This window comes from Fringilla coelebs, assembly GCF_963513975.1.
Source record: "Fringilla coelebs genome assembly, chromosome: 4".
Lineage (NCBI taxonomy): Eukaryota > Metazoa > Chordata > Aves > Passeriformes > Fringillidae > Fringilla > Fringilla coelebs.
Genome location: NC_140032.1, coordinates 27485832 through 27512373, shown reverse-complemented (window position 1 = coordinate 27512373; position 26542 = coordinate 27485832). Strand labels below are relative to the sequence as shown.

Sequence of the window (26542 nt, the reverse complement as noted above, 5' to 3'; positions counted from 1 at the left end):
TTTGTTTTTCTATTTTCTTTATCCTTTCTTCAAATTTTCCTCTTTTATTATACTCCAGTTAACTTTGCTCTAGGGTTTTTACAGAGGAAGACAGACTGTGAATGTATCAGACTGTAGCATGTATCAGACAAGGTCTTCCAGATTCTCTTTCTGCCTCTGACATAACTTTTGTAGTTATCTTAGGTAAATTGTACAAAACTTAGGAAAACCCCGTGCTTCTCAGCCATTTGTACTTTAACAATAATGTTTTCCTCATGTTGCTGCAAGAAGCTACAGAAGAGAACAAAGAAACATGTTTGCTCTCTTTAGATATAAAGGCTCACACAAAAATCCCCCTCAGCACTCAGCAGTACCCAAGCGACGGAAGGCTGACAGTGCAGAAGGCATTCTGTGTTCTCATCTGCCAGAAACATCTCTGGACATCCAAAAAAAAGCCCCAAGTCCATAAAGCCCCTCATTGTTTTGAGAAGGGCTGTACATAAACACGTCCTGCGCTGTCATAGCTGCTGTGTGTCTGAGTACTCCTGCACAGCTCCCTGTTTCCTGGATGCCTCTTCAGTCTTTCTGTACACATCTGAGGGTCTGAGTGCCATGGTTATACCTACAAAAACATTACCCACCAAAGCATCTCCAATGCATTTAAAAGTTGAGCCAAGGAGAAAGTGGGAGTTTTACTTGGTGAACTCAGTAAGGACCAAACTCTACAGCACAGTAATTACAATACTGAGAGTGACAATTCTGAATTTCCAAATCATCAGAAAAGAAAGACCTAAACTTGCCACTGCAAACTCCATACTTGAGATGGTCCTCATGCCTCAACCTCTTGCCCCACCTCCAAACAGAATCCTGGGCAGGTCATGCAGACCCTGCCATGGAGCAAACACCAGCGTGTGCCCAAGGTGACGTGCTGCTGTGGCCTGGCCTCAGCTCCCAGCCTGGCAGGGCACAGGCAGTGGCATGAGCACACCAGCCTGCCGGCCCAGCTGTGCTCCCCCTCTTTCGGCAGCAGCCTCAGCTGCAGCAGGAGGGGGCTTCCTTCCAAGTGGCCACAGCTACACGGAGAACAAACTCATTTACTTGCCCCTGAGGAAATGCCAAGCCAGCCTGGCTGGCTGAACTGCTCCCTCCACTTCCCTCCTGGCTACTTCCCTAGCCCAGGAATGACACACGGGGTAAGTGTATGCTCCCTCCAGCCCAGACAACACCGGCCCGTGAAGTCTGGTGGACAGACACCAGGCTCCTCCTGCTTCCCAGAGCCACCTAAGCACCCAACCCTAGGGCACAGGCTGTGGGCAGGTCAAGCGTAGGGTATCACCAACAGGTTTGCCAAGCGTAGTGCTGCATGTAGCAGCTCAGGCACAATGCATTGCCCATCATCATCTGCGCACACGGCTGCTGTTGTGACCATCTCCACTCAATATCATGAAGACAAAGACCTTCTCCTTCCATAAACTCTGCCAGTCCACCAAATCCCTCTTCTTCAATGCCATCAATCAGTTCCTGCTACTGTCACTTGTGGGCAACAGACACAGGAGTCAGGCACTGAAATAATTTTGCCTGTGCAAACCTGTACAAACCTCAGGGTGCTGATTTGCCCTCAGAATTAAACAGCATAACCCTTTGTTTCTTTAATGATTAAAAAAAGTGCCTGGAAATCACCAGGAACAGAAAATAAAGCTCATCATGGCCAAACCTTCCGGGCACAGCCACAAGCTAAGTGTAACGAGATCAATCTGTGCCCTGACACAACTTGCCCAAAACAAGTTTTCTGAGCTCACCACTTTGCTTTGGACAGCAGTGGGGCTTCACAGGCCTTCTCTGCACCTCCTGGGAATCAGACTCTCTACAAGAAAGCAAAAATCCTGTGTTACCTGGTCTCACATTCAAGAAAATCTTCTCTGATATCTTCTCAACTCCATTGTGCTTGGCCAAGCACTGGTAGCAGCCCTTGAACGACCTCTGTACGTTCTTTATAACAATGCCTTTCTGGGGATTGGGAATGAACGTCATATTTTTGGGGAGATGTTTTCCATCACATTTTTTCAGTGTGAAATTTGTAACATTTGGATCTGTTAGTGGACACACTAGCAGGATGTCACTGTCTTCTTTTCCATAGATTAGAGAATCAACAAGGAAGAGCACATTTGGATCTGTGAAGAAACACAAAGATCTGTCAGACAAGCTGGCATGGGAACTTCTGATTACCCTAACTCTAAAATTGGGCACTTGTCAACAAAGAAAGTTTTACTTTCAGCCCATAAAACTGAGTATTGCCTAATTCATGATTACTAAGAGACATCAAATTTTCTCCTAAAAGAGCAGCAAGACAGGAGACGTGCAGTAGCATTCCATACCAGAAACACTAAAGAATCATGTGCACTAAAAATAATCCTACTGCTTTTTTATTTGGAGATGAAGGGCATTTTTTGCCTTGTTTAGGTCCAAAATATCCCCACAACAGTAAACAGATTTTCACAGACCACTAGAAGCAATTTGCTTTTAGCTAGTGGCAGGGCTGTAAGGTTTCATGCCCACGGGAGGATTTGAAAGAAATTTATGAGCAAATGGAAGTTGAAAGGCACCTAAATTATGGTTTTCACTTCTGTAAAATACATAATCTAAATGAACACACATTGCTACCAGAGGAAGCAGCAAACAACTTCTCTCTTTCTCTCTGCTCCCTGAAAGCAGAGATTATTTTTAGCCTCCTTAGAAGAAAAACTGGGCATACAAACAGCACATCTGATTGAAAAATAATCATGCAATCTTTCACAAGGTAATTTTCCTACAGCATTTCATCTCAGCCAACCACCACACACAAACATATAGTACTTTAAACACTTCTACAACCAAAGTTGAAGCCCATGATATGTCACGAGCTTGAAATGCTAAAAAGCTGGCAAACACACAAATAAAGGAATGTGTGACGACAAACACTCTGTAAAAGTTTATTTGAGATTCCATCTTCCCTCTCTACAGAGCAGAATGAATTTGAAAAACAAAAACAGAGAGAAAAGTTTTCTTTCTTTTTTGCAAACATACTTACAACTTTGAATGATTATAGATCAACAAACCATGGCTTACCAAGGAAGACTGAGAGAATTCGTTTAAGATGATGGACCATGTGCACTTGGTTTAAGACAAGAAGTACCAGACTGAAAATGAAGCCTGGGAGGTTTATGGAAGCAATTCCCTACATCAGGGGGTTACTCATCACTGAACAGAGAAGTTATTGGCTGGTTTCTACCCTAGCATGAGGGTGAAGCTGAATTTGATATTACCACCCAAGAAGCCCCCACAACTACAGGTTTTGAAGCATCAGTCTGAAATTAGAGGATGGAGACTACTAAGAAATGAAAAAAAACCTAAATAATTCCTGAACAGAAGCAAAATGTGACATTTTGCACACAGAGATCTTAAAAGAAATGCTATGACTAGCTGTCACTTCTGAGCAGGAAGAAGGTGGATTAAAAGTGCTCATCTAAATGTCCCTGCTAACAGACATAACTGATTGCTTTCTACTCAGTCCCTCTTTCTCCAGTATGAACTGAACCAAGATATCTTCATTAGGCAGAAAGTATGGCTCCCAGCAACTACCAAAAAATGAAAGAAATTTTTGAAAATAGCAGGAACAAACAAAGACCTGTTTCACTAACAGCTGAAATTGCAAGCAAGGCCTTGACTGGAGCAAGCAGAATTGCTGAGGTGCTCCCCTTGCATCTTCAATCCCCATCTGGAAGGGAACAGCAGAGTGAGAAGATATGAAAGGACTTCCTACAGAGTATCCAGACACAAACAAGGCTGCACATGGTCATGTTTTTCCTTTCATGGCCTTCTACCCCATGGACATCTTGGGTTGCACTTGCCTTCTGGGCATACTGCAGAACAGAGTTTCCAACATAAGATATGACAGTGCTTATCAGTGCTTCCATCTGAAAAAACTTGAGATCAAAACCAAGAAATTTTTCTCTCTTATGCAGGAGTCTGGACTAGGCTTGCTTGGATGAGGAAAAAATATGTTTTTTAGATACAACACAGGTACTTTCTGCCAAACGAGAAAGGTGAAGCAGGTACAGTCTGTCAATGCTGTATCATTCTTGGTCACAGAAACAGAAGAAATTTGGATTTAGTATGTTCAGAAGAACATAAGATACCAACAGATGCCACCATTTTAGGTGTCACTATGTAGGATCAAGGTTCTTGGTCCTGTTCTCTCTTCACTCCACTTTACAAGCAGAAAAGTATAATGGGGTGTTTGTGGCAACCCCACAAGCAGCAGAGCATATGGCAGCATCTTACAGGTGAGGTAAGATGTCATTAAACCATGCCTGATGCAAAATGAGGGTCAACCTCACAAACATACTTATTTTACTGCCACGATCTTGTCAAAGTTAAGGTTGCATGTTTTGCAAGCAACTGAGAAAAAAGATAATAATGTGTTGCATGAGGACCACACAACTTCACTGATGCTTTGGCAAGCATGCTCAGGAGAGCTGCCTGCAATCCTGAAGTGAAGGAGTCATGAAGGAGTCACTCATGTAACGGAAGACAAAAACATCTCTACGATCATAGCTGTCTGAGATAATTACCATAACCTTCAGGAAAAAAATCAAAGTAGGTAAAGCGAAGATTGTTTACCACATGTAGGTTAAATCCATGTCAGATTTCCTGTAGTCACAGTCTCAGAGAAAAACAGAAAGTCTAGAAAACTTATCCACAGTACCTGCATGGCTATTTGGAGAACTCAGGAGCAGTTAAAGGAGCACTCTTTAAATTGTGTGGCCTCTATACCAGACATCTTTCCTCATGAAAATAACCTTTGCTGTGCATTGCTGTGCTGTTATCTCCTGGGCTTGGAGAACAACCTTGCAGTAATTCTCAAAGGACTAGCAGGGTACAGAAGGGGCTCTTTGAGACAACCCCTGCTGGTCAAGGAATGCTGTCTTCAACAATGATCCTGTAGGACTTTTTTCCATCAACAGATTAGGAAGATCACCAGAGCTATGTGAAGGAGAAGCAAAAAACCATTTTTCTGGGAAAGTGCCAAGCATGGTAAACTGTGAGCTCAGGGGCAGCTGATGTAGACACATCAGCAGAGAAGAAACCTGAAGAAAACACTGCACAAAGAGCAATCAAGGATTGAGAAATGTGTCAGAGCAGAAGCACATTTTTCCCTGTCTGAGACATTTCTAATCAGTCACAAGGTAGATCAGAAGCTGATGGCAGAGGAATCATCAATGTTTGCTGGCTTAGGCCTGGGAGCACAGTCTCAAAAGACCAAATCCTTTAGGCTAACTGCCTCAGGAAATTAAAAGCTTGGGACCAAACTTTATATGACTCCATACTGATAGATGGCATGGAATTAAACAGACATTTCTACGTATTTCTTGCTTCTTCACTGTATAACTGACTCATGCAACAGAATGAGGTCACTTAGGTAGCATCTAGAAAAGGAGCTTGGATAAACTTAACCACAAAATTAATGGGAATGTAAAGAGGAACTCATCCAGAACTTTGTGCTGCTGACAAAGGCCATTGCAAGCAAAGCAGAGAATGAGGTTTCTTCCTACTGGACAGGGAGGAAGATTTATTTTACCAGATTGTGTTCTCCCGCTCTACTTCAAATTCAGTCCGTCCTCCAACATTTATTGTGGAAGGCGGGCAGGGTGGGGGGGAGGAGGGGAGGGGTGGGAAGCAAAAATAATGCCTTCATTGATATTTACCTTTAACAAATACATAATAAGAGGAGACAATACTCCCTTTGCTTCTGCATGTGTATCTGCCTATGTCCCTGACCGTTGCATTTTTGGTGTACCACTCTTTCTCGTTGGAACTCTTTGCTTTTGCCGATGGGTCCGAGTTCTGGAAATTCCACGTCACAGGTCCCTCCTCGTTGCACGTCAGCCTTAATTCCTCCCCTTTATTCACAACCCGCAAAGACTCCACATGGGATAGTGCACCACCTGGAGAAAAAAAAAAAAAAAGGCACAAAATACAATGTCTGTCAATACAACACTCTCCTTTTTTTCTGCAGCTAAATTATTATTTATAGCTGTATATGTGCAACTAATATTTTGGGATTTATTTCTTAAAAATACTAAGCTACAATGGCACTGTGCAATTCTACAGGCATCTTTTGGCTTGTAAGACCTTTGGCACACAGAGAAAATAACCAGTGCAGGTGGAAACTGGCCTCTAAAAAACCTTTGGAAACTAAAGTTTCAGATGCACCACTTTCTGCAATGTTTTGGCTTTTGAATGGGAACAGACCCAAGCTATTTAAAAATTAAATTCAAGAACATATGAGTCTGATCCTACATGGCAGCACTTTTAATCATTCTTTGTCATTTACTCAGTATGTTGCCAAGAACTAAAGTTTCCTTGCTCAACCGTTATCTTTTTATAACTGCTCTCTCATATATTCAGATGCTCCACTCATACTCTTGAATTAGAAGTGTCCAGTTTAATGAAGGCATCAGAACATGCTTTCCATACTTGCTTGTTTCTTTACCTGAAGTGCCAATTCAACATTTCTTACATTAAAAAACCATGCAAAATATTCTTTAAGTTTCCATCCCAATGCTACCAAATTAGTTTCACTAAGGCACCAATCTCCCAGCCACCAAAGCAGCTCTAAGTGACTATTTAGCTACTTTTTCACTGAACACCATGCCCTAACACAATGTTTTAAATGTTCTCACAAAATAAACCTCTGTAAAATTAGCAGTCCCAGTTCACAATTCCCAATCTCTCCCAAACTGTCTGCATGGAGAAAGGAGCACATTTAGGCTTCCTTGGCTCTACTGTTCGGGAAAGCCAATCAGGGCGTTGCTGAGTTAGCATACCCATGATTTGAAAGTCTTAGTGAGCCTACAAAAATAGAGTTCGTAGTCAAAAATCCAGAGAAATTCTCACTGTTTTGGACCTGCTTGAATATCAGAAGAACATAGGTAAGTCTTGAGGTGATCTTGCAGTAACAAGCCCTTCTCCTTTCCAAGTAATCCTTAGCTTACAATAATAGTGATGTTTGCCCATGCCACACAGTTGTACAAGACTGTACAACATGCGTGTGTAGTAGCAGAGTCATGCCAGTGAAAATGCTACTTGCATGCAAAAACACACTCTGCAGCTCCATTCAGAGGCTGAATTTCCCTACCCACACAGATAACAACAGACGTGCAGGAAAAACAATCGGATAATTACTTGGGATGAGGTTATACACTCCAGACTTAATTCACTCATCTCACAGCTTTAGTCGTTCTTAAGGTATATACTGGATTAAGATCAGGTCAGGTAACTGCTCCTCTTCCTGACAAATCCACCACAGAGTAGGAAGCAAAGGATGGCCAGACCACCTGCAGAGACTAATTACTTTGTTTGTTTCCAGTCTGAAAGGAGTTCCCCTTGGAATTAGAATTTATCAGCGTTAAACTCAACCGGCACTCATTCTTCCAGTGTCACCAAGCAATTTTCCACATGAGGTCTACTAATCCTGCATATATGCTTCCATGACTGAACGCATAAACAACCATCCTAGAAATAAAAATTGCCAGAAAAAGGCAGAAAAAAACAACTTTTAATTTCAGATCTGCTACCTCAAAGTGCAGGTGTGTCTGAGCTGTAGTACAGTAGCTCAAACACAAAGAGTGAAAGTCCAAGACCTCAGAAGAACAAGTCCCAGCCAGCAGTGGAATGGGAAACAGGAAAGCTGGAAAAATCCTTTGCCCTGGGCAAAGAGGTGCCTGACAGCAGGGTTGAGGCAAGGAGACCTCTGATTTTCAAACCCCTCAGTTCAGAGCCAGGAACTTCTGGCATGTGAGAAGACAGAGGGCAAAGACCTTTGAGAAGGGTTCCTGAACAACCATACAGGTCCTTCATGGGGACCTCTTTGGAAGACTAATCTGCTCACTCCCCACAGGCCACAGGGCAGTTCAAGTGACAAATCACATGAGCTGCATAAAACAGCAGAAGTGTGGTGTGATATAGCTATCCCAGCACTAGCTGAACAGACCAGGGAGCACTGAGAAAGCAGAAGATGTGGACGACCTTCACTGTCGTCACTCCACTGCCGGCAGCCAGCAAGGCCTCAGCTTGGGCCCTGCCAGGGAGCTGTGGCACCGGGACGGCCCCCGCTGCCCAGGCTCTGGAGGAGCACAGACCTGGGCAGGTCACGCAGACCCTGCCATGGAGCAAACACCAGCGTGTGTGTGTCCTCCTCACGGCACAGGGCAGCCTCCCTCACCAGCCCAAGGTGACGTGCTGCTGTGGCCTGGCCTCAGCTCCCAGCCTGGCAGGGCACAGGCAGCGATGAGCACACCAGCCTGCCGGCCCAGCTGTGCTCCCCCTCTTTCGGCAGCAGCCTCAGCCACAGCAGGAGGGGGCTTCATTCCAAGTGGCCACAGCTACACGGAGAACAAACTCATTTACTTGCTCCTGAGGAAATGCCAAGCCAGCCTGGCTGGCTGAACTGCTCCCTCCACTTCCCTCCTGGCTACTTCCCCAGCCCAGGAATGACACACGGGGTAAGTGTATGCTCCCTCCAGCCCAGACAACACCGGCCCGTGAAGTCTGGCGGACAGACACCAGGCTTCTCCTGCTTCCCAGAGCCACCTGAGCACCCAACCCTAGGGCACAGGCTGTGGGAAGGTCAAGCGTAGGGTATCACCAACCGGTTTGCAGAGGAAAAAAGGACCCATTAGAGGTAGCAGTGTAAAGATTATTGTCATAATTGACCTGCGACCTTAGGATGGATTTGTCAAACCATACACATCACTGTGTTGTGTGGAAATGCTGACAGGTTCTGCAGTAACAAGCCTTCTCCTTACAAAGGCCAGCTCAATAGCCCTGCAAATACTCAAGGCCATGTCCCTCTGATGCACAGCACAGCTTTGCACAGCTGGACTGGACGTGTAACAGCCGTGCTGCAGTCAGGAGGACATTTCTCAAAACCCAACTCCACCTGCATGCAAAAACACACTCTGCAGCTCCATTCAGAGGCTGAATTTCCCTACCCACACAGATAACAACAGACGTTCAGGAAAAACAATCGGATAATTACTTGGGATGAGGTTATACACTCCAGACTTAATTCACTCATCTCACAGCTTTAGTCGTTCTTAAGGTATATACTGGATTAAGATCAGGTCAGGTAACTGCTCCTCTTCCTGACAAATCCACCACAGAGTAGGAAGCAAAGGATGGCAGACCACCTGCAGAGACTAATTACTTTTTGGTCTGGGTTTTGGAGGAAGCCCTTGTTTTCTCCTCATCTCCCTCCAATGGAGATTTACCAGTGCTAGAACCAACAGACAAGTCCACCAGTGCCTGTTTTTCCAGCACCACCAGAAATTTTCCATGAATTCTACTAATCCGCTATATAAACTCACATGACTGAACAGATAAAAAAGTATCCCAGAAAAAATAGTTGTCAGAAAGATTAGAAAAACATAATTTCATATTCTTATGGAACATTTATGACTCTTATCTACTCTTTCCCCTAGCCCTGATCCTATCCATTCTGGTTAGGAGTTCAAGTCTTTGCAACACTTACTAGCAGGACTATCTAGCAAGTTATTGGTAAGTTTTTAAAGGTAGTAAACAACACAGAGAGCCTGACCTGTCCAGAGGCACAAGAAATACACTATGTAGCAAAGCTGGAGAAAAAAAAAGAGGAAACTAGCACAATGTGGTGAAGTATCACTCATATTTCGAGTTTATTTTGCTATGGTTCCTTTTGTACTGTCTATGAATTCTCAGCAAAATAACATAGAAAGTCAATAATACCTTGTGCAAAGGATTTTGCCTTCTGAAAAAATGTCTCTTCAAAAAAACTATGACAGTGTAGGGACAACCAGTTGTAAACAGAATGACTATTAGATTTGCTTCGTATTATGTACCAAAATATCATCTGTCTTTAAAAAGGGAATTAAAATGTTTTTAGAAAGATGAGAATGACTTTGTATCTTGTTTTTGGAGGAATAATTAAGTGACAGAAATCTGAGAGTTTAACTAACAACTTGTAATCTGGTGCACTAATCCCCACAGCATGTGTCCATCTGCTCTCTGCTCATCTTTTCTCAGACTCATGTCTGAGACTGCTCCATTTGTACGGTACCCAAGTGATGGGGCTCTTTCCAGGCCCCCTGTCACTCCTGGGGACTACAGTAACATCAACCATGTAATCACAGCCACAACACCAGGACCCATAATTCAGGAATCAGTTGTGTTGGCAGTATATATGCTAGAGGTAGTAGGGACCTCCAAGTGCCAAACCCCATGGGAAACTGTTTGCTGTCTCCTCCCAGAGCTCTGTGTACATGATCCCACTTGGGATCCTGGCTTTACCAGTCATAGCAGGATTGTTTCTGAGCAATGGGATGCAGGAAGTTTTCCAGGTGTGGGTATGCATCCTTACTTTGTTACCTACCCCACACCTAGGCATGCCCCCACCCTCTCTCCCCCTCTTCACACCTTTGAAAAGGAGGTTGAGTACTACTTCAATATTCAGCTGAGTGTCCCTATCTCAGTAAGGCTCACCTGACCACGGGAACAACTCAGGACAAGAAGAGAGGAAACCTGTCTTCTGCCCACATGGGTCCTGTGGTCTCAAGTGGTGCAGATCATCCCACTGTTGATCACAGATTGTGGATCCCACCGTGGCACATACAACATTCCCCACGCACTGCATAGCCAGAGTACCACACTGGGATTCTGGATGACCCTCTAGAGTTGCCCTCAAGGGCAACTAGAGGGTGTAATTACTATATACTAACAAAAATACACTTATAATGGCAAATAAGTCACAATTTAAAAAAAAAACCTAAAATAAACTAATAAGCTCAGAGTTGGACAGCCCAAATTCCATTTTGGTTGTACTAAATTTGAGTCCTACAGCTGAAGAGCTTCACTTCCACAACCCTAACTTCTCTTTATAATATAAAAAACTTGGGTTAAAAACTATGATGCTGGGAACAATCACTTGAGAACAAGGCTGTGTAACTGAAAAAAAGAATATATAAATATATTAAAATGAAGGGAGAGGGAGGAAAGAGAAGGAGGACAGCAGTTGTGAATTCTGCATGCAGAAGGAACATCTGGAAAACCAAGCTGGAGGAATTAGAAAATCAAACAGCTCTAGATAATACCGATAGGAAATGCAGGTCAAATTGCAGGGATATGATTAAGGACAGCAGAATGTTCCTGTAACAATTAAGGGATGTGCAAACAACAAAAGGTCTGGCTAAGGAGTGAACCATCCTGGGGAAAAAACACAGTTTATGCTGGAGCTTTTCAGCCTCAGCACAACACTGGTGTAACATGGAAGAGCACATCTGGTGCAAGTCCACATCAAGCTTGAAAGCAACTGGAAATCATCTCCAGCTGCCAAGCAAACAAAGGATGTGGGACTGCCATAGAGTAAGACGAAGAGTCAAACACTGTGGATTTTATTCCCAGCTCTGCCACAGATTTCCTGTACAACCTTAGGCCAACAGGTTAGTCTCTCCTTGGCCACTTCCTCTTTCAACTCTTATCTAAACACTAAAAGGAACAAGAAGTTTGTGGCAGCTCTATAACACAACAGATTGCTTCCAAAGAAAAATAAAACAAAAAACCCTGTGCCTTATCCCACGCCCTTCCACTCTGAAGTTATGTGGAACATCTCCCTGGGCAGAGTGCTGCTTCCCAGCGCAGTCACAACCTGCTCACATCCAGTGCCAGCCTCTCTGCCCAGCCCACGGCACTGGCAGCGCCCTGCCAACAGGTTCATTGCTGCTCAGCAAGGGCAAATCCCTCACCCTGCCTCCCCAAGGGCTGGGACACACTGAAAGGGCATGGCAGGCTCTCCTGAGCTTCTGTCTTTTCCCCTTGCAGTTGTCCATAACCTTCACAGTCATCATCATTTAAGCTATACAAACACTGCACAACGAAAACAGTGCCCTGACCGTGACCTGATCCTGACCATGATTTCTAAAGCAGTTAACGTTTTTCTATCATAAATGCACAGAGGAGCTAAACTTCAAGAGACAAAATGTCCACAACTTTTGTCTAAGATTGTGAGGATTAGACACAATTGGGGAGACTATTTTTTTTCAGTGCCTATACATTCTGGGCACTGGCTTTATTCCAAGGGCTATCACACAGACCTCACTCACCGTGGTTTTTCATCTACAACAACATAAGAGAGCAGAAACAAGAGATATGCTTTATCTGTTAAAGTAGTGGCACTGCTGTAGATGGAATGGTCCAGGGATATCAGCAACACATGGCTTGCAGGGAAGTAATATCCTCTTTCAGCATACCCAGCACTGCTGGAAAAAATGAACATGTTTTCAGACACACAAGTGCCCTGTAGGTCTGAAAGAAGAGCAGAAGCAAAACCAACTCTTTTATACAAGTGCAGAGGTCCTAGCCAGAAGCCTGCTCAATCCTCTCTAGAGTATTTACACACGAGTCTAATTGAGGAATATCACCTTTCTAACTCTGTTTCTTATTTGTTAAAGCCACAATGACAGTTGACATATGCTATGATGGACATGGATGTAAGATCCTTTCAATTACATTTTCTTTGTCTGGCCATTTCATACCCCAAGGAAAAATATAGTGTCAAACTTTCATGTTAATTGCACTGAAACAACTAGAATTTACTGATATATAAAATCTCCCAGATTTTTCAAAGGAGAGAAGGTATCATATGCTTACTTGTTTTGTTCCGTTTCACTAAACAGACACTCTCCCTTATGCTAGATGAAAAGTTTAGCAATGGCAAATGTCAGTTTTAAATTATTTGATCTGAAAGCTACATCAGATCCTGTTTCAGCCAGGCTGTGGGGATAAAGGTGGCTAGCAAAAGAAACCATCCATACCAACACCCACACTAGTGTCTTCCTCAAAGACATAGACCAAAAAATACCCAACACATGATTGATTGTCCCTGCAAGTGTTACAGACTCTCAGCATATCTGAACGACACAAATCCTTGCTGACTGTCTCCTCTGCCCCAACTTCTTTTCAGAGACTGAAAAATTATCTGTCACTGGACACACACTTAAGTCTAGGCTGATTAGGCTTCCCTGCAGAACTAAGCAGTTTGTTTCTAACCCATCTCCCAGGGTCAGTGCTATCTGCTGACCAACAGACTCTTCAATGCTGTGTTTTCCAAGCAGAAACAAAGAGCTCACGAGCTTGTACACACTCTGAAGTTTGGGATTCTTGGAAGCTATGTATTACTAAGCAGTAGACCAGTGTAGAGGATTAATGAGGGCTTTGACTTTTACCCAGCTGCATGAGGGCAACCCCTGTCTTCTCAGCCAGCCCTGCCTGCCCCCTCACCCCCAAAGGGAAGGGGGCAGAGGAAGGGCACTGTGGAGAGCAGGAGGAGGGAGCTCACCAGCAAAGCACTCAAAGGCACAGCCAAGCTGACTCCATCTGCAAGCAGCATCAAGGAGAAATGAAGATCTCCCACACAAAGAGCAAGTGTGGAACCAGCCAGCTGATTCCCACCCATGGCAAACCCAAGAGAGGAAGTGGCAAGAGGTTAGAACAAAGGTTGTCTTTATCATCTGTGGTGGAGGCATGAGCATGAGGAACTACAGAGGCTGTGGCTGTGAGGCACCCCCCTTTGCAGTGAGGCCCCATGGTAATCTCTGAGCTCCATAGTCTGGGCTTGCACCTACATGGACCTGCCCCACGACACACCTCACACCCTGGCAGGGCATTTCACAGAACAAGCAAGAGGCACTTGGTGCTTAGCACTTGCAGAGAAAAGAGCTCAGGAGACTGAGGGGACACCCAGCTACACCTGGAGAGAGGTCATGCACCCCCCAGAACAAGATGTGGTGAATCAGGAAGAGCCAGTATCAGAGACAGGTAGCAAGAAGCCAAATCCAGCCAGCTCTACAGACCCTGTCCATCACAGTCCCTGGGAGAAACATTCACAGAATCTTCAGGCAAGCTAAACGTGAGCACCTGGGACAATCCCTGGCTTGTGGGTGGAAGCCAGCAGGTCCTCCTGCAGGGGGTCTTGTCACACCAATTAGTGATGCAGCTGAGACATTTTGCTTCAGTACTTCGGAAGCAGGCTTAGCAGAGCAGATTCCTCACATGACCTCCACAACCATGTGAGAGCTGCCCTATGCATGCAAGTGCAACACTCACTCAAGGCCAGGGGCTGGGGGAAGCAACTGAACCTTCTAGAGACAGAGACACACCTTCCTCTTCCCTGCTGGCTTTACTTCCCTTGCTGGGGTGAGGAAAACGCAGCCATGCAAGCAGGCTATTGTTCCTGCCTGCTGAGCAGCTTGCCCTTTCTGACAGGCATCCCTCACTCTGCAAATAGAGCCATTTGTCAAAGGCAGACATGTAGCTGAATATAATTCTAGTTTAGCACACATACTAAATGGCTACAGCAGGATCAAACACCATGTTCCTTTCCAAGGCTGAGTACGGTACCTCCCTGAATCCTCCTTTTTTGTGAAGTCATGGCTTTGGGGCTTCTTCTGTTGTTTTGGGGTTTGTTTTTTGATGGAGTACCACATGCACTACAGTAGCCCAGTCACTTATCTTGAAGTGCTATGTGTGACAACCTACTCTAGGTGATTAATTAATTTCATTATATTACATTGACGCACTGTGGTCTCGTCTACCTAAAGTTCCCACCATGGAAGGAATCTACAGGCAATGTATTAATGAATAAAACCAAACCAAATGCATGACTGACCTGCCAGGTTGGGTTTTTTTAACTGGGATGGTCTATGCTTACAACAACTACCTGATAATTCTTATGCAAAGAGAAACACAGGATACAGCTACATATGTATGTATGTACACACACAAGTAGATTTGTGATAAAAAAAAAGAGCAACTGTATGCCACAGCACTTGTCAGCATTGAGATTTATACATTTAGACTGATTTTAACTCCTACTGAATTACTGCCTTCTTTCCTCTAATTTCCAAAATTACTTATTAACCAGCTGTCCCCATGGTTAGTTTTGTCAGCTGTTAGACACATAAACAAACAAATTATGAAGTAAGTATGGAGAATGATTAGAAGGAACGAAAAGGCATACTAATGCACAGTGTATTCATATTCAGCTGTCATGCGTCCCATCTATTCCTTTAATGGCTCTTTCTTCTCCCTTCTCTTTGCTGACATTTACATTAAAAGGTGCAGCGTCTTTCAACTTCCATTTTGAACGAATGTTCCTTGTAATGAGCAACATAGGCTTGAAAGCATGTTTTCTGAAATGCAGTGAAAAGGTAATTTTAATGAAGAGAAACGAGAAAACTGGAGAACAGTAAATCGCTTTGCAATCTGAATTAATGCCTATTTGGAAAAGGCTCAACTGAGGAAGGAGATGTAAGACTTTTGGCAATGCAAATTCTAATTATTTCAAATCTTGGCAGTAATTTTATCAAATAGTAGCAATTTCATTAAAAGGTGCACTGGTAATCATCTACGTAAGGCCTCCAGAGGGGAAAATATCCCAATAATTGCATAATTATGTTATCACTGCTCTTATGATGGACCACATTAAATACCACAAAGAGGAACACTGCTTTTTACTTTCTCTAGATATTTAGTTCAGTACATTTTCCTAGAAGATTACAGCAATAAACAAGACTTTCAGATTAACATGTTCACCAAATTTTGCAGAAAAGACACAGCTATCTTTTATGTCCATAATACTTTGTATTCTCTTTTCCTTCGCTGAAAAAACTGACAGATTAATGAGAAAAATTCTGGGCATAGTAATAAGATAGAGTATTTATATAGTTGTGTTACCAAAATAAAAGTCATTGCATCATGTCATACAGGCACATGGCACAGGATCCAGGATTTAAGAGGCAGGTTTTAGGATATTTCCACATTTGTCCATATAAATTAAGTGTATCTATTCAGAGATTTTTAATAAGCCTGCAAGAACTTAGATTTCTCTTGTCTAAACAACACTTAAACTTTTCTATTAAGATGTTGGTAAAAAATTATTGTAAAAGAATTGTTTTACAGACAATACCAAATCTAATAAGTCATTTTTTAGTGAGGTACCCAGTATATTAGATATGAATCTTTGTTTATGCCTTCTCAAACTATGACTGGGACAGTTTCTGGGGGAGTCATTGGCACATTTCTCAGAACACCCTCAGATGAAAAATTTCACCTCAGACAATCTCACCAACACCCAGCAACATCTGTCACTGATGTTGTCTTAGACAGAAGTGCTTTGAATATAGACACTTGGATATATTTCTGACAATTCAGCTTCATTTCCTCAGTCTTCTGGCAATGAGATAACTCTCCAGTATCACAGAAGTCCAACTGGTAGGTTTTGACTTTAAATTGTATTTTATTTTCTAGTTTACTTATAAGCCTTATCAGAAATTGCATATACATTACAAATATACAGGTAACTGCTTACTGAAAAGTAGTCCTTCTTCCTGCTCCAGGAAAGATACACAGAGGACTACATAATGTGTAATGTTTAAGCAGCCTGAGTGCCTGCTTAAACAGGGAGTCCCATTCCAGCATCTCTTCTGAAGAGATCTAGCTTAGAGGAGGAGACCAGAAACACAGGGCTTACTTCTGCTCCTTCCAATTGACCTCTTTTATTGTGCTGCATACCTCAAATCCTAGGTATGATAACATGAATACTCCTGCAAAGTCAGCAATTTTATGTATAATACCTGGAAGTCAGACATGCTATGGAATAGGAAACTTCAACAGCTTGTGCTAAAATGAACACTACTGGGAGGAAGCTTTTATTTTGGGGAAGGTAACAATTTCTTTTCAAAATATAAAAGTTATGCCTACCCAGACATAGAAAGCACTTCCATGGTATAGACAATAGCAAACAAGCATCAAAAGGGAAGAGAGCATCAGCCAGCCACTGAGCAGCAAAAAATGAATGCTTCAGGATCAGGTCCTGGCATAGAATTGTATATAAGGCATACAAACAGAACCATTTTAGGTAAAAATACCCTATTAAGCTGCATATTTAATTTAATATTACATGAAAAAGTAAAACCACAGCATTTTTATAATGTACATTTTCCTTCTAAAAGGTAAAAATACTCAACTGTGATTTTGAAAATACAACAATGTAAATTTAAGCTTACAGCTCCTCTAATCATTAAAAAAATAAAAGCAAAAATTTATTCAAGCTGTAAATTTGCTGTCAACATTTTAAAGATAATATAACTACTGGATTCATCAAAGTCAGCCCCTGAGCACCTTCAGGCAGGCTGTGCTGCAGCAATAAACCAGCCTTTGACATGTGGAGTTTCCTAGCAGGTGCAGAGAAAATATTTTCTTTATTTCAATTCATTCAGTACAACTCAATTAACCAACTAGTCCATTCAAAGAGGAGCTACTGATCTGGAACTGAAAAAAACCCATGAATGTTTCTTTCCATTGCTATTCTAAGAATAAGGAGAGAATGACATGGACTAGTTCTAAAATTTTTGTAGCATAGTGATTAGAAGCCACCAGTTTTGACTACAGATAGGCCTTTCAGGCATTAATTCCTTTTTTCAAAACATTTCTCAATGAGTTTTTTCTTCTGAATTGGCTGGCTTCTATGTGATGCTATTTTTTATCTAACGGAAGAACATTTCAGAATTCTTGTTTCCGTCATTGTAATCGATGCAAATCATCAGCAAAAATCAATTATCTAATACAAGAAATGTCAACATTTTCTATTTTCATACTAAAACATACACATGAAGAACCAGGATCAGTGTATATATAACAAGCTACATAATTGCTTAAATACAGGCACAGTGATTAATCAAAGTAAGTATAACATTAACTGCAAAGGCTATATTTAATTAAAACTCTATCTCAATGGTAATAAAGGAGGTTAAACCTTTCTTTGCGAAATGATTAAGTACAAATGCAAAACAGTTAAAATGAGGCTTACTGTTGGCTGATTTAAATCATGATTAAAATCAGATTTACAATGCTTTGAATCAAATTGAAGCACATAGTACAAGGGGAGGTGACCATTTTATTGAACCTGGAAACACTGCATTTCTCATCTGCAGTCAGATGTCAGTTTTACACATCATATCTGGAAGAAATGCAAAAAAAGTCTGAGAGAGCTGAGAAGAGCAGGAGGAGAAGGAGTCGCAAAGACACTCCAAAAGAAAATGTCTGAAAAGGTTTATCATAGAAAAGAGAAGCCAAAGGGTTTATATCATCGATGTGTAAAATATTATTAGAAAAAGGATGGTGATGAGTAGTTCATATATCCAAAAGACCAGGGGAATAAAAGGATGGAATTAGGCAAGGGAGATTAGGTATCAGAAGCTTTTGACCTTTAATACCTATTTACTAGAAAAAACAGGTGGTAAGAGTCTGCAGCACAAATCTGCCTTACAGCAGGTTAGAACAAAAGTCTGTGTGGGGAGATCTGCTCCATCTGACTACAAGGAAGAGCTGGGGACAGAGCAGATCTCTGCAGGTCTCTTCCAGCCTTACTCCTAGAGTTCTATGGGAGCTTCTGAAGACTTGCTGTGTCTCTTAAAAATCCAGCTGCAGGAAGAAGATGAATGCATGAGAAAGTCAGATTTCATGCAGCAAAGAACAAAGATTCCAGTTCTAGGGCCTGCAGACAAAACCTTTAACATGTTACATCCAGTGCAGCCATTAACTCCTGAATAAAAAAACAGATTAGGTAAGAGAGCCAAGAGCAAGTTTTAAATCTCACGATACCTGTCAGCAGGAATCTGGTTAGTTCTGAATGGCCTAGGTATGTGAACACCCAAAACATTTCTATTACACAGCTCACTGGGATTTTCCACCCCTTCAAAGCAGGCAGGCTCTCAATGACAGGTTATAATCAACCAAGCTTGATTTCTTTTTCCTGTGTGGCTTTTGCACAATGCATTTCTGTAAAACAAATCCAAGTCTTCTTTTCTCCAGACTGAACAGCCCCAGCTCTCTCAGCCTGTCTTTACAGGAGACTTGCTCCCGCCCTCTGGTCCCTCATGAGGAGCATGGTCACCCAGCATGGGCAGAGGACAAGTGCTTAGGACTGACAGGAAAAGACAGGAGATGTAGGACTAACCTGGCATTTGCCATGCTTCCAAAGAACCTGTAAGAGATGCATCTCTCTGATTTTCACATTTGCCTGCCACAGTGTTCATCTCTTCTTAACTTAAATCAGCCCATGCATCCTCTGTATCACTTAAGATTTACAACTGCCAGTGCCTAGTTGACCAGAGAATTCTTCTCCATATCAGATATTTGATTGTGTTACGTGATTACAGATTCAACTGCCAAGATGACATTTAAAATTATAGACATTGAGTGCAGTCAGCTCCCCCAGTGACAAAAAAACCTGTAGCTCTTAATGGTACCCAGTGATGCTTCATTTTAGTTCCATTTCCAGAAATGATCCCTATGGAGCAGCCCAGAAGTTGCATAGCATGGTAGCAACATTAGGAATTTTCTGTTATTTACATGTCTCTTTGCTGGTAAAGTCAAGAGCCTGACATGCTGTAAAAAAAATCTTTTGCAACGTGAAAAATATAATTAAAAATCCATTAAATCTGAAAACCAGTGTTTTCAGAATAAATCAATATAATCCCCAAGAGGAAATCCACTGAGAAAATAACATTTACTGAGCTTTCTAATTGGTATCCCCTAGAAAATAGGAGTCACGTTCTCCCCTCAAACACAGATGTTTACACTCTCCTTATGCTTTTATCACTAACGGCAGCAATCTTGGCCAGTGGACAAACAATACACTTCAGTTGTCATTAGGTTTGGCAGCCAGCCAAGGAGACTGCTCACACGCGTAAAATTACGTTCATTTATGACTGTTTGCAGGATTCATTGTCAAACAGGGTCCTACTGGAAAGAAAAAAAACCTTCTACTTTCCTAAGAGTCACTGAAAAAGACTAGCACAATACTATAGAATACAGTAATATAGAAGAATACTAGTAATTTTTAAATTCCTTTTATGCCAAGTTCTCATAATTTCTGGGTGCATTCTCTTCAGATTGTTTTAAATAAATGACCAAAAGATGTAACACACTTTCCTTAGGCGCTGCAGCATCAGCTCTTCTCTCCTGCCTAAAGTTACAATGAACACCTTAAGCTGTGTTACAGCTGAGAATCCCCAACAAGAGAAGCTGAGTTTCCAAGGGACAGAAACATCTGCAACTTGTTTCTTGTGAATGGGAACAGTCAGAAAGACATTCGAAAATTTGAGAAAGGTAAAGTTATGTACTTAAAGTGAGAGGGTACTTACAGTAAATGCACTGCATTAGGATATCAGACCTCATTTCCTCTAGCCATTCTCTGAACAGCTGAAAGAGACTTAAGGAAATGAGTCAAAATCCTGGAAGATGTTTGTACTAGATGAAGAAGAAAACAACATCTGTAAAATTATGTGTCACATCCATAGAGCAAGACAATGTGTAACACTTGATCTCTGCAATGGCATTCATCTTCACGGACAGAGAAAAAAAAAAAAGCTGAAAAGTGGCTTATTAACCTTGAGCAATTACTGCCTCTCTTCTACAAGATTGATATGAGATTATATCAGTCATTGTGTATTGTAGACAAACATATATGTTGTTGAAACTCTTTGATGCCGTGTGGTTCTTGTTTTATCCAGAATTTGTTGTTCCTTACCTTCAGATTCCATCAGACTGTTTACTGTTCAGGCTAGAAAGCAGCTTTCCTTCCAACTACAAATGCCTAGTATTTGGCATTTAGTTTGGCAGCTCCAGATAGTTCTTAAAAATCTTTCTAATAGCTTGCAGTAACAACAAATTATAGTTCAGACAGAAATCCAAATACTACAGAGATGCCATTAGTCTCTCAGAACAGAGAGAGAGCAAAGAGGACAAGCTTCACTGGGAGAACCTCCTACTGACTGAAATATTACTCAAATGTTTCTCCCAAGACCGTCCTAGCTCATGTTTACATGTGCTAAAGACATATCCCTTCCAATTCCACCTGTATCCTGGTGCAGCATGTCCCTTCTGGAGGTGACTCAGGATCCTTCACTTAATTCAGGCACCTGCAAAGAAGCGTTACTGTTTGGACAATCACTGGGAGAGCTGGAGCGAGATGGAAACCCACAGAGAGCCAACACAACCCAACAGTACTACAGCTGCAGTCATCTGTTGACAAGAGGCTCTCTCTGGCAAAATAAGCACATGGAAATGCCTTCAGTCTCTATGAATGGTATTTAAACAGGATGTAAATGGGAGTCTCACTTCTTGCCAAATTTGTCACATTCTTTATTATAAAGCCCGAACAAAAATCACTCATGCACTTGCAGGGAAAAGGTTCCCAGTGGCAGTGCAAGGAAAAAGAGTTGAATATTGAGCAATCTTTGACATTTCCATTCTGCTCCTGGCAGTGGCCTTAGGCTACATTTCTGCACAGGAGACTCTGCACTGCCACAGGGGAGGGAAGAAAAGGAGGAGAGAGCAGAGATGGAAATGTGAGTAGGGAGGGCAGGATACTCAGATGGCTTGAGGGGGGTCAAGGCAGTGACTGAATGACAGCAATCAGAATCCTCATCAAATTCAATCTTCCTTCTTCAAGCTTCCTCCCTCATGGCTGATAGGTAGCAGGGAGCATCATGAAAACAGACATTCTTCCCTCTGGGCACAGGGAGAGTCTCCTATTACTGTGCAGCTGATTTGGGGGGGGGGGGAGGGAAGGTTGCATTGATGGATGGATGCTGAAGGGAACCATGTCCAGTCTTTCACAACCACAGGGACTCTGGCAGAGTACTGGATGATGGGGGACAAAGCAAGCCTTGAGGGAGGACAGGAGAAGAAGAGAGAAAAGATCATTCCAGACTATTGCATCAAAATGAGGACGAGGCAAGTCCCAAATGGAAGAAGTATGGAAGCATGTTAGTTTGCAAGTAAAACAAAAGGTAGGAAGGGACTATGGACATAAAAGATGAATGGTTTACCCTTTGAGAAGCTACATTGAGCTGTTTTCTACATCCTCCTTCCCAGCTTGCAACCAAAGGAAGACGCTCTTGACCAACAGCCAAAAAAAGATACTTATTATAAACCTGTACACTGATAAACAGGATAGGTCTCAACTGGGACACCATCCCAGCCAAGCCTCTACACTTAGGCAAAACCAAAAGTAGCACAGGGTCAAACTAGCTCTGGGGCAGTCCAGAACAGCTCGCCAGCTCTGTCCTGCCTGTCACTTCTGATGCTCCTATGCTGCTGCCAGGACTCGAACCATCACACTGCTGGTACTCACCCAGCCCCACAAAACCAGCCCAGAATACTCCTACATCTGTGTGATACACAGATGATGCACATACATACCCAAGGACAGCTGTCTTTTGCAGTAGCAAGTTATTTCTTACAACATGGTGTGGTTTTGTTCACACAAGTTTTTGTCTGAAGTGTCCCTGACATCTCCCACAAGTAAGTGTATAAACCCAGAACGAGAAGAATGATCACAAGAAAGATTCCCATTGGTTCTCCTTGGTTCTCCAGTACTCTGGAAATTGCACCTCTGTCTTCCAGGACATGCTGTTAGTGTGACCTCTTTTCCCAAGCTTTCCTTAAGGACAGTCTAACTAACGAAGGGTAACCTTAAAGTGCGGGCAAGAAATTAATGAAGTAAGGAAAGCTGGCAGGTATTAATAATTTCAACGTTTTCATAATTTCTTTCTAGGAATAACTTATTGGTAGGAGACTTTTCCACTCCTGTGGCCACAGCATTTTGCAGCCTTATGTGGGTACTTCTAAATAGGAAATCCCAAATTGCCAGACACCACACTTACTCAGATTACCTATAAACAGAAGGCAGCAAACAGAAAAAGTTACCTAAACAAAACCATTAAGGCATCCTAAAGTGTTTTACAACGAAGAAGTGTAAATTCTCGCTACTGCTGGCTTCTGGTGTTATATTTGCTGCCCTGGGCAGAGGCTGGCGGAACCCTCCCCGCCCGTGTCACACAGGGTGCTCTGCAAAGCTCCTCTCTGGTGGTGGCAGCAGACGTTAAACACCTATCGCTGTGCATCGCTCCCCTGGATCCTAAGCTCGTTCTTAGATAAGCAGCGAAAGAACCTTTCACGTTATCTCCTTTCAGAATTCAGTGCCCGGGGCCAAATTCCTCCCCAGGTCCAGCAGCGACCTCCTTCCAGCACCTTCCCTGGACACAGCCAAACGCCTCCTAAACCCACAAACCACGAAAGGAGATGCACGCCGGCTCTGAAAGCCGTGTGCGAAGTTGCCCAGCTCTGCAGCCAGATACAGTATTTAAACCGTTAGACCTGTGCTCCAGGGCTGAGAGGTCAACCAAATAAACTCCCTTTTTAGAAATGAGCGGAAGGGAACCTACAACACACCAAAGTTTTAGCACCGGCTGACCCCCCCAAAGGCCTGAAAGGCTTGTATCGCCCTCCTCTTCACCGCGAAGGTCCGTCAATGCCGCAAGAGACAAGCCCCGATGTCCTGTCCCGCGGCGAGCCCGGCACCCGGGGCGGCACCGGCGGACGCAGAGGGCACGGAGCCCACCTGCCCCCGCGGGAGGCTGCACCCCGCTGCACAGCGCTGGACACCTGACGCCGGCTGCTCGTTCCTGCCCATTGTTCAACGAACACTTAACCGCGGGGACATTTTGTACCGATCCTCGGATAGTTTATTGTCAAAACAGACCGGCCGGGGAGGTGGAGGGGGGTGGAGGGGTTCCCTGCCGGCCCCTCTCCCAGCCCCGGATAGCCGCGCACGGCAAACAAAGGACTTTATTTCCCCCGGCGGGGCGTCCCGCAAGGGCAGCGCGGGGCGATGCCGGGCACACCGCGGGCTGCCGCCCGACCCCCGGCGCGGCGCTGCCCCGTGGAAGGGGCCGCCAGCGCCGAAGTTTTCCCCGCCGCCGCCCGTGTCGACCCCGGCCCCGCGGGGCTCCGCGCCCGCCCGCGCCCGCGGCTCCCACCTTCGGGGAAGAGGCTCAGCAGCAGCAGCACGGTGTGCGCCAGCTCCCGGGCGAGGATCGCGCCCTCCATCCCGGCGCGGCTGCCGCTCGCAGCGCCCGGCGCGGAGATGCCCGAGCCCCCGCGGGAGGGAGCGGAGTAGAGCCGGCCCCGCCCCGCGCCCGCGCCGCGCCCCCGCCCCGCCGCCGCGGGGATGGGCGCAGGTGAGGAGCTCCCCCGCCCCCGGGAAGGGCAGTGCGCCGGGTGCCTCCCGTGGGCTCACCGTAAAGCCCCTAACAGAATGGTTTAAGAAAAAAGGGCAGAGCCCGGTGGCTGAATGTGCGCACGGTGCTGTCGTGGGGGAGAGCTCGCCCTCCACACGGGCAGCATTCTGCCGTGCCGAGCACCCGAGGCATCGGGGCTGCGTAAACCCAAGTGGAACGTGGACCGGAGAAAGGTGGGGGGGAGCGGCCGGGCTGGACACGGGAGCTGGAAACGGAGGGAGCATCCCTTAAAGGGCAGGTACAAAGCCGTTTCCCTAGCTTTGAAATCCTCACTGATCGCTCCTGGAGGTGGTACAGCAGATTCTGGAGGCACCAAAGGTATCGCCTCCGCCCTGGCTCGTACTGCTGAGATCCACTCAGCCCGCTGTGGGCCACCACCTACTAAGGGCCAGAGCACCTCGAGTGAGACTTAAAAGTGTGTGCTGTGGTACAAAGCGAAGACTTGAAAGAGGTGGCTGGTTTGGTATGGAAAAGAGAAAACTGACTGGGAGCTTAAACGTGGAAAGGGTCCTTAAGAAAAGGATTGTGAGCAATTGTTTTTCATGTTCCTCAAGGGCAAGATAAAAAATTATCCACTTAGTTCTCAGGAAAAAAAATCACTTAAATGTAAGGAAGGCAATTGCAAAGAGCAAGGAGGATTTAGACTACAAATGCATTGCGAGAAGGGGTTGTGGAATCCCACAGAGGGAGTTTTTTAAGCACCGATGAGACCATTGGTGAGGATCTGGGAGCACTCACAGCTGTAGCTGCAGAACTGGAGTGGAACTGCTCTGCAAGCAGAAGTAACACAAACTATACAAATTCCTAGCTTTAACACTGCTTTGGCAGTCAGTGTCACACACTGTTGAAGTGGAAGGTGTACAAGTGACCCAGGCAAAGGAGTCATGCATGCATTCAGCAGCCATGCTCTGCCCAAGGTGTCCGCAGGCAGCACCTGAACAGGCAGGTGGGCAAAGGACACACAGACTGTCAGAAAACCCATAACAACACTTCTGGATGTACAGAAAGATGTAGAGGACATATGGCAAAACTTTCACCCCTGGAAAAGCATAAATGTAGACTTCTTGAAATGTGTCAGTGCAGATCAGAAAAATTATTGAAGGTAAAATATTCCTTTTTTTTCCTTCATCTTCCTTTCTTTTTCACTCCTGTCAGATTTTTTCCCAAGGTTAATAGCGCTGTCCCACATGGTCCAGCATGAGATGAAAGTCTTGTCTTACATGTTTAAAATGGCTCTCTCCATTTCTTTACTCTCTTTCATCTCTGACAGCCAGTCTCTTTTGATAGGTGAATCCTTCCTCTGCTGCAAAATGGAATACTTTTTTGTTAGCACACCAACAATTTCAAAATCAAACAATATTTTAAAATCATATTTCTTACTAGGTGCTAGCCTCGTCAAATTAATCTTAGGGAGGAAAAATTTACTGAAATACTTAATTTATTAGTGTCTCCCTCAATTTCCAGGTGTCTCTGGATTTTGTTTTTGTAGGAGAAAAGAAGTGAGCTGGAATTTTTTAATGTAAACACTTGGAGCATTTAATTTCTTAAAGGTGCAAAGGCAGGGCACTGTATACTGTAAGAGGTTTTCACTAAAGCATTATCAAGGAACATGTGATGTTGTTATTGTGGCAGGCTTTTCCCTGTTCTCCTTGATTAGTGTTCCTTCAGTTAGTGGTCCTTTAGGTCCTGCACATCCCTGATCATATGAATCCGAACTCCGCGTGGCTCTGCATCACATGCCTCATTTTCACAAACATTAGCTCAATGTTAGATCTCAAAATCAAAGTGGCAACAGCATTCTCCACGTGCTTTGACTGACTAAAAATAGCAACAGTAAGTGAGAAACAAGGTGAATTGCTTTTAACCTTGCGCCTTCATTTATTTTTAATAATTATAATGATAAATGCAGTTGCCCTTTCCAGTGGATTGCACTGAATGCTCTAAGTTCTGTTGTCTATGTCCTGTTTGCATTATGGAAGCAAAAGAAAGCTTCTTAAGCAGTGGAGATTTCTCTTAGGTCTTTTTCCTACCTTTGTCTGAAATATGTGAGCGTATTTCAGAACCAGAAAGGTTCTTCTTTGGCTTTGCAGGCAGCCTCACGTGTTCCTTTGACAACTGAAGGTTGACATTTGGGAGAGTGTAGAATGAAGAGAGAGACAAGAGAGATCTACAGCCTTTGGACACGATACAGATTTGGAGATAAGAGTGATAAACTTGGAGAAATATATGAAATTATATTTGAAAAGTTCACTTCAGCTTGGAAGCCTGAAAGTGATTTAAAATTTGTGGACGAGCTCCTTTGAAAAGTCAATTCAAAATATTGCTTTTAGATATCCATGGGAATG

The 26542-nt window shown here is 43.7% G+C and overlaps 1 protein-coding gene across 1 annotated transcript in view; it reads right to left on the bottom strand.

Moving 5' to 3' along the window:
- The window catches only part of KIT (KIT proto-oncogene, receptor tyrosine kinase), a gene marked incomplete at its 5' end in the record, with an annotated part of 37234 nt that extends 28847 nt beyond the window's left edge, over positions 1-8387 (bottom strand). The window contains 3 exons of the mRNA XM_084204003.1: positions 1872-2150; positions 5724-5963; positions 8243-8387. Coding sequence (XP_084060129.1) covers positions 1872-2150; positions 5724-5963; positions 8243-8387 — 664 coding nt within the window. The remainder of the gene's footprint in view (positions 1-1871; positions 2151-5723; positions 5964-8242) is intronic.
- Between the last annotated feature and the right edge of the window lie 18155 nt (positions 8388-26542).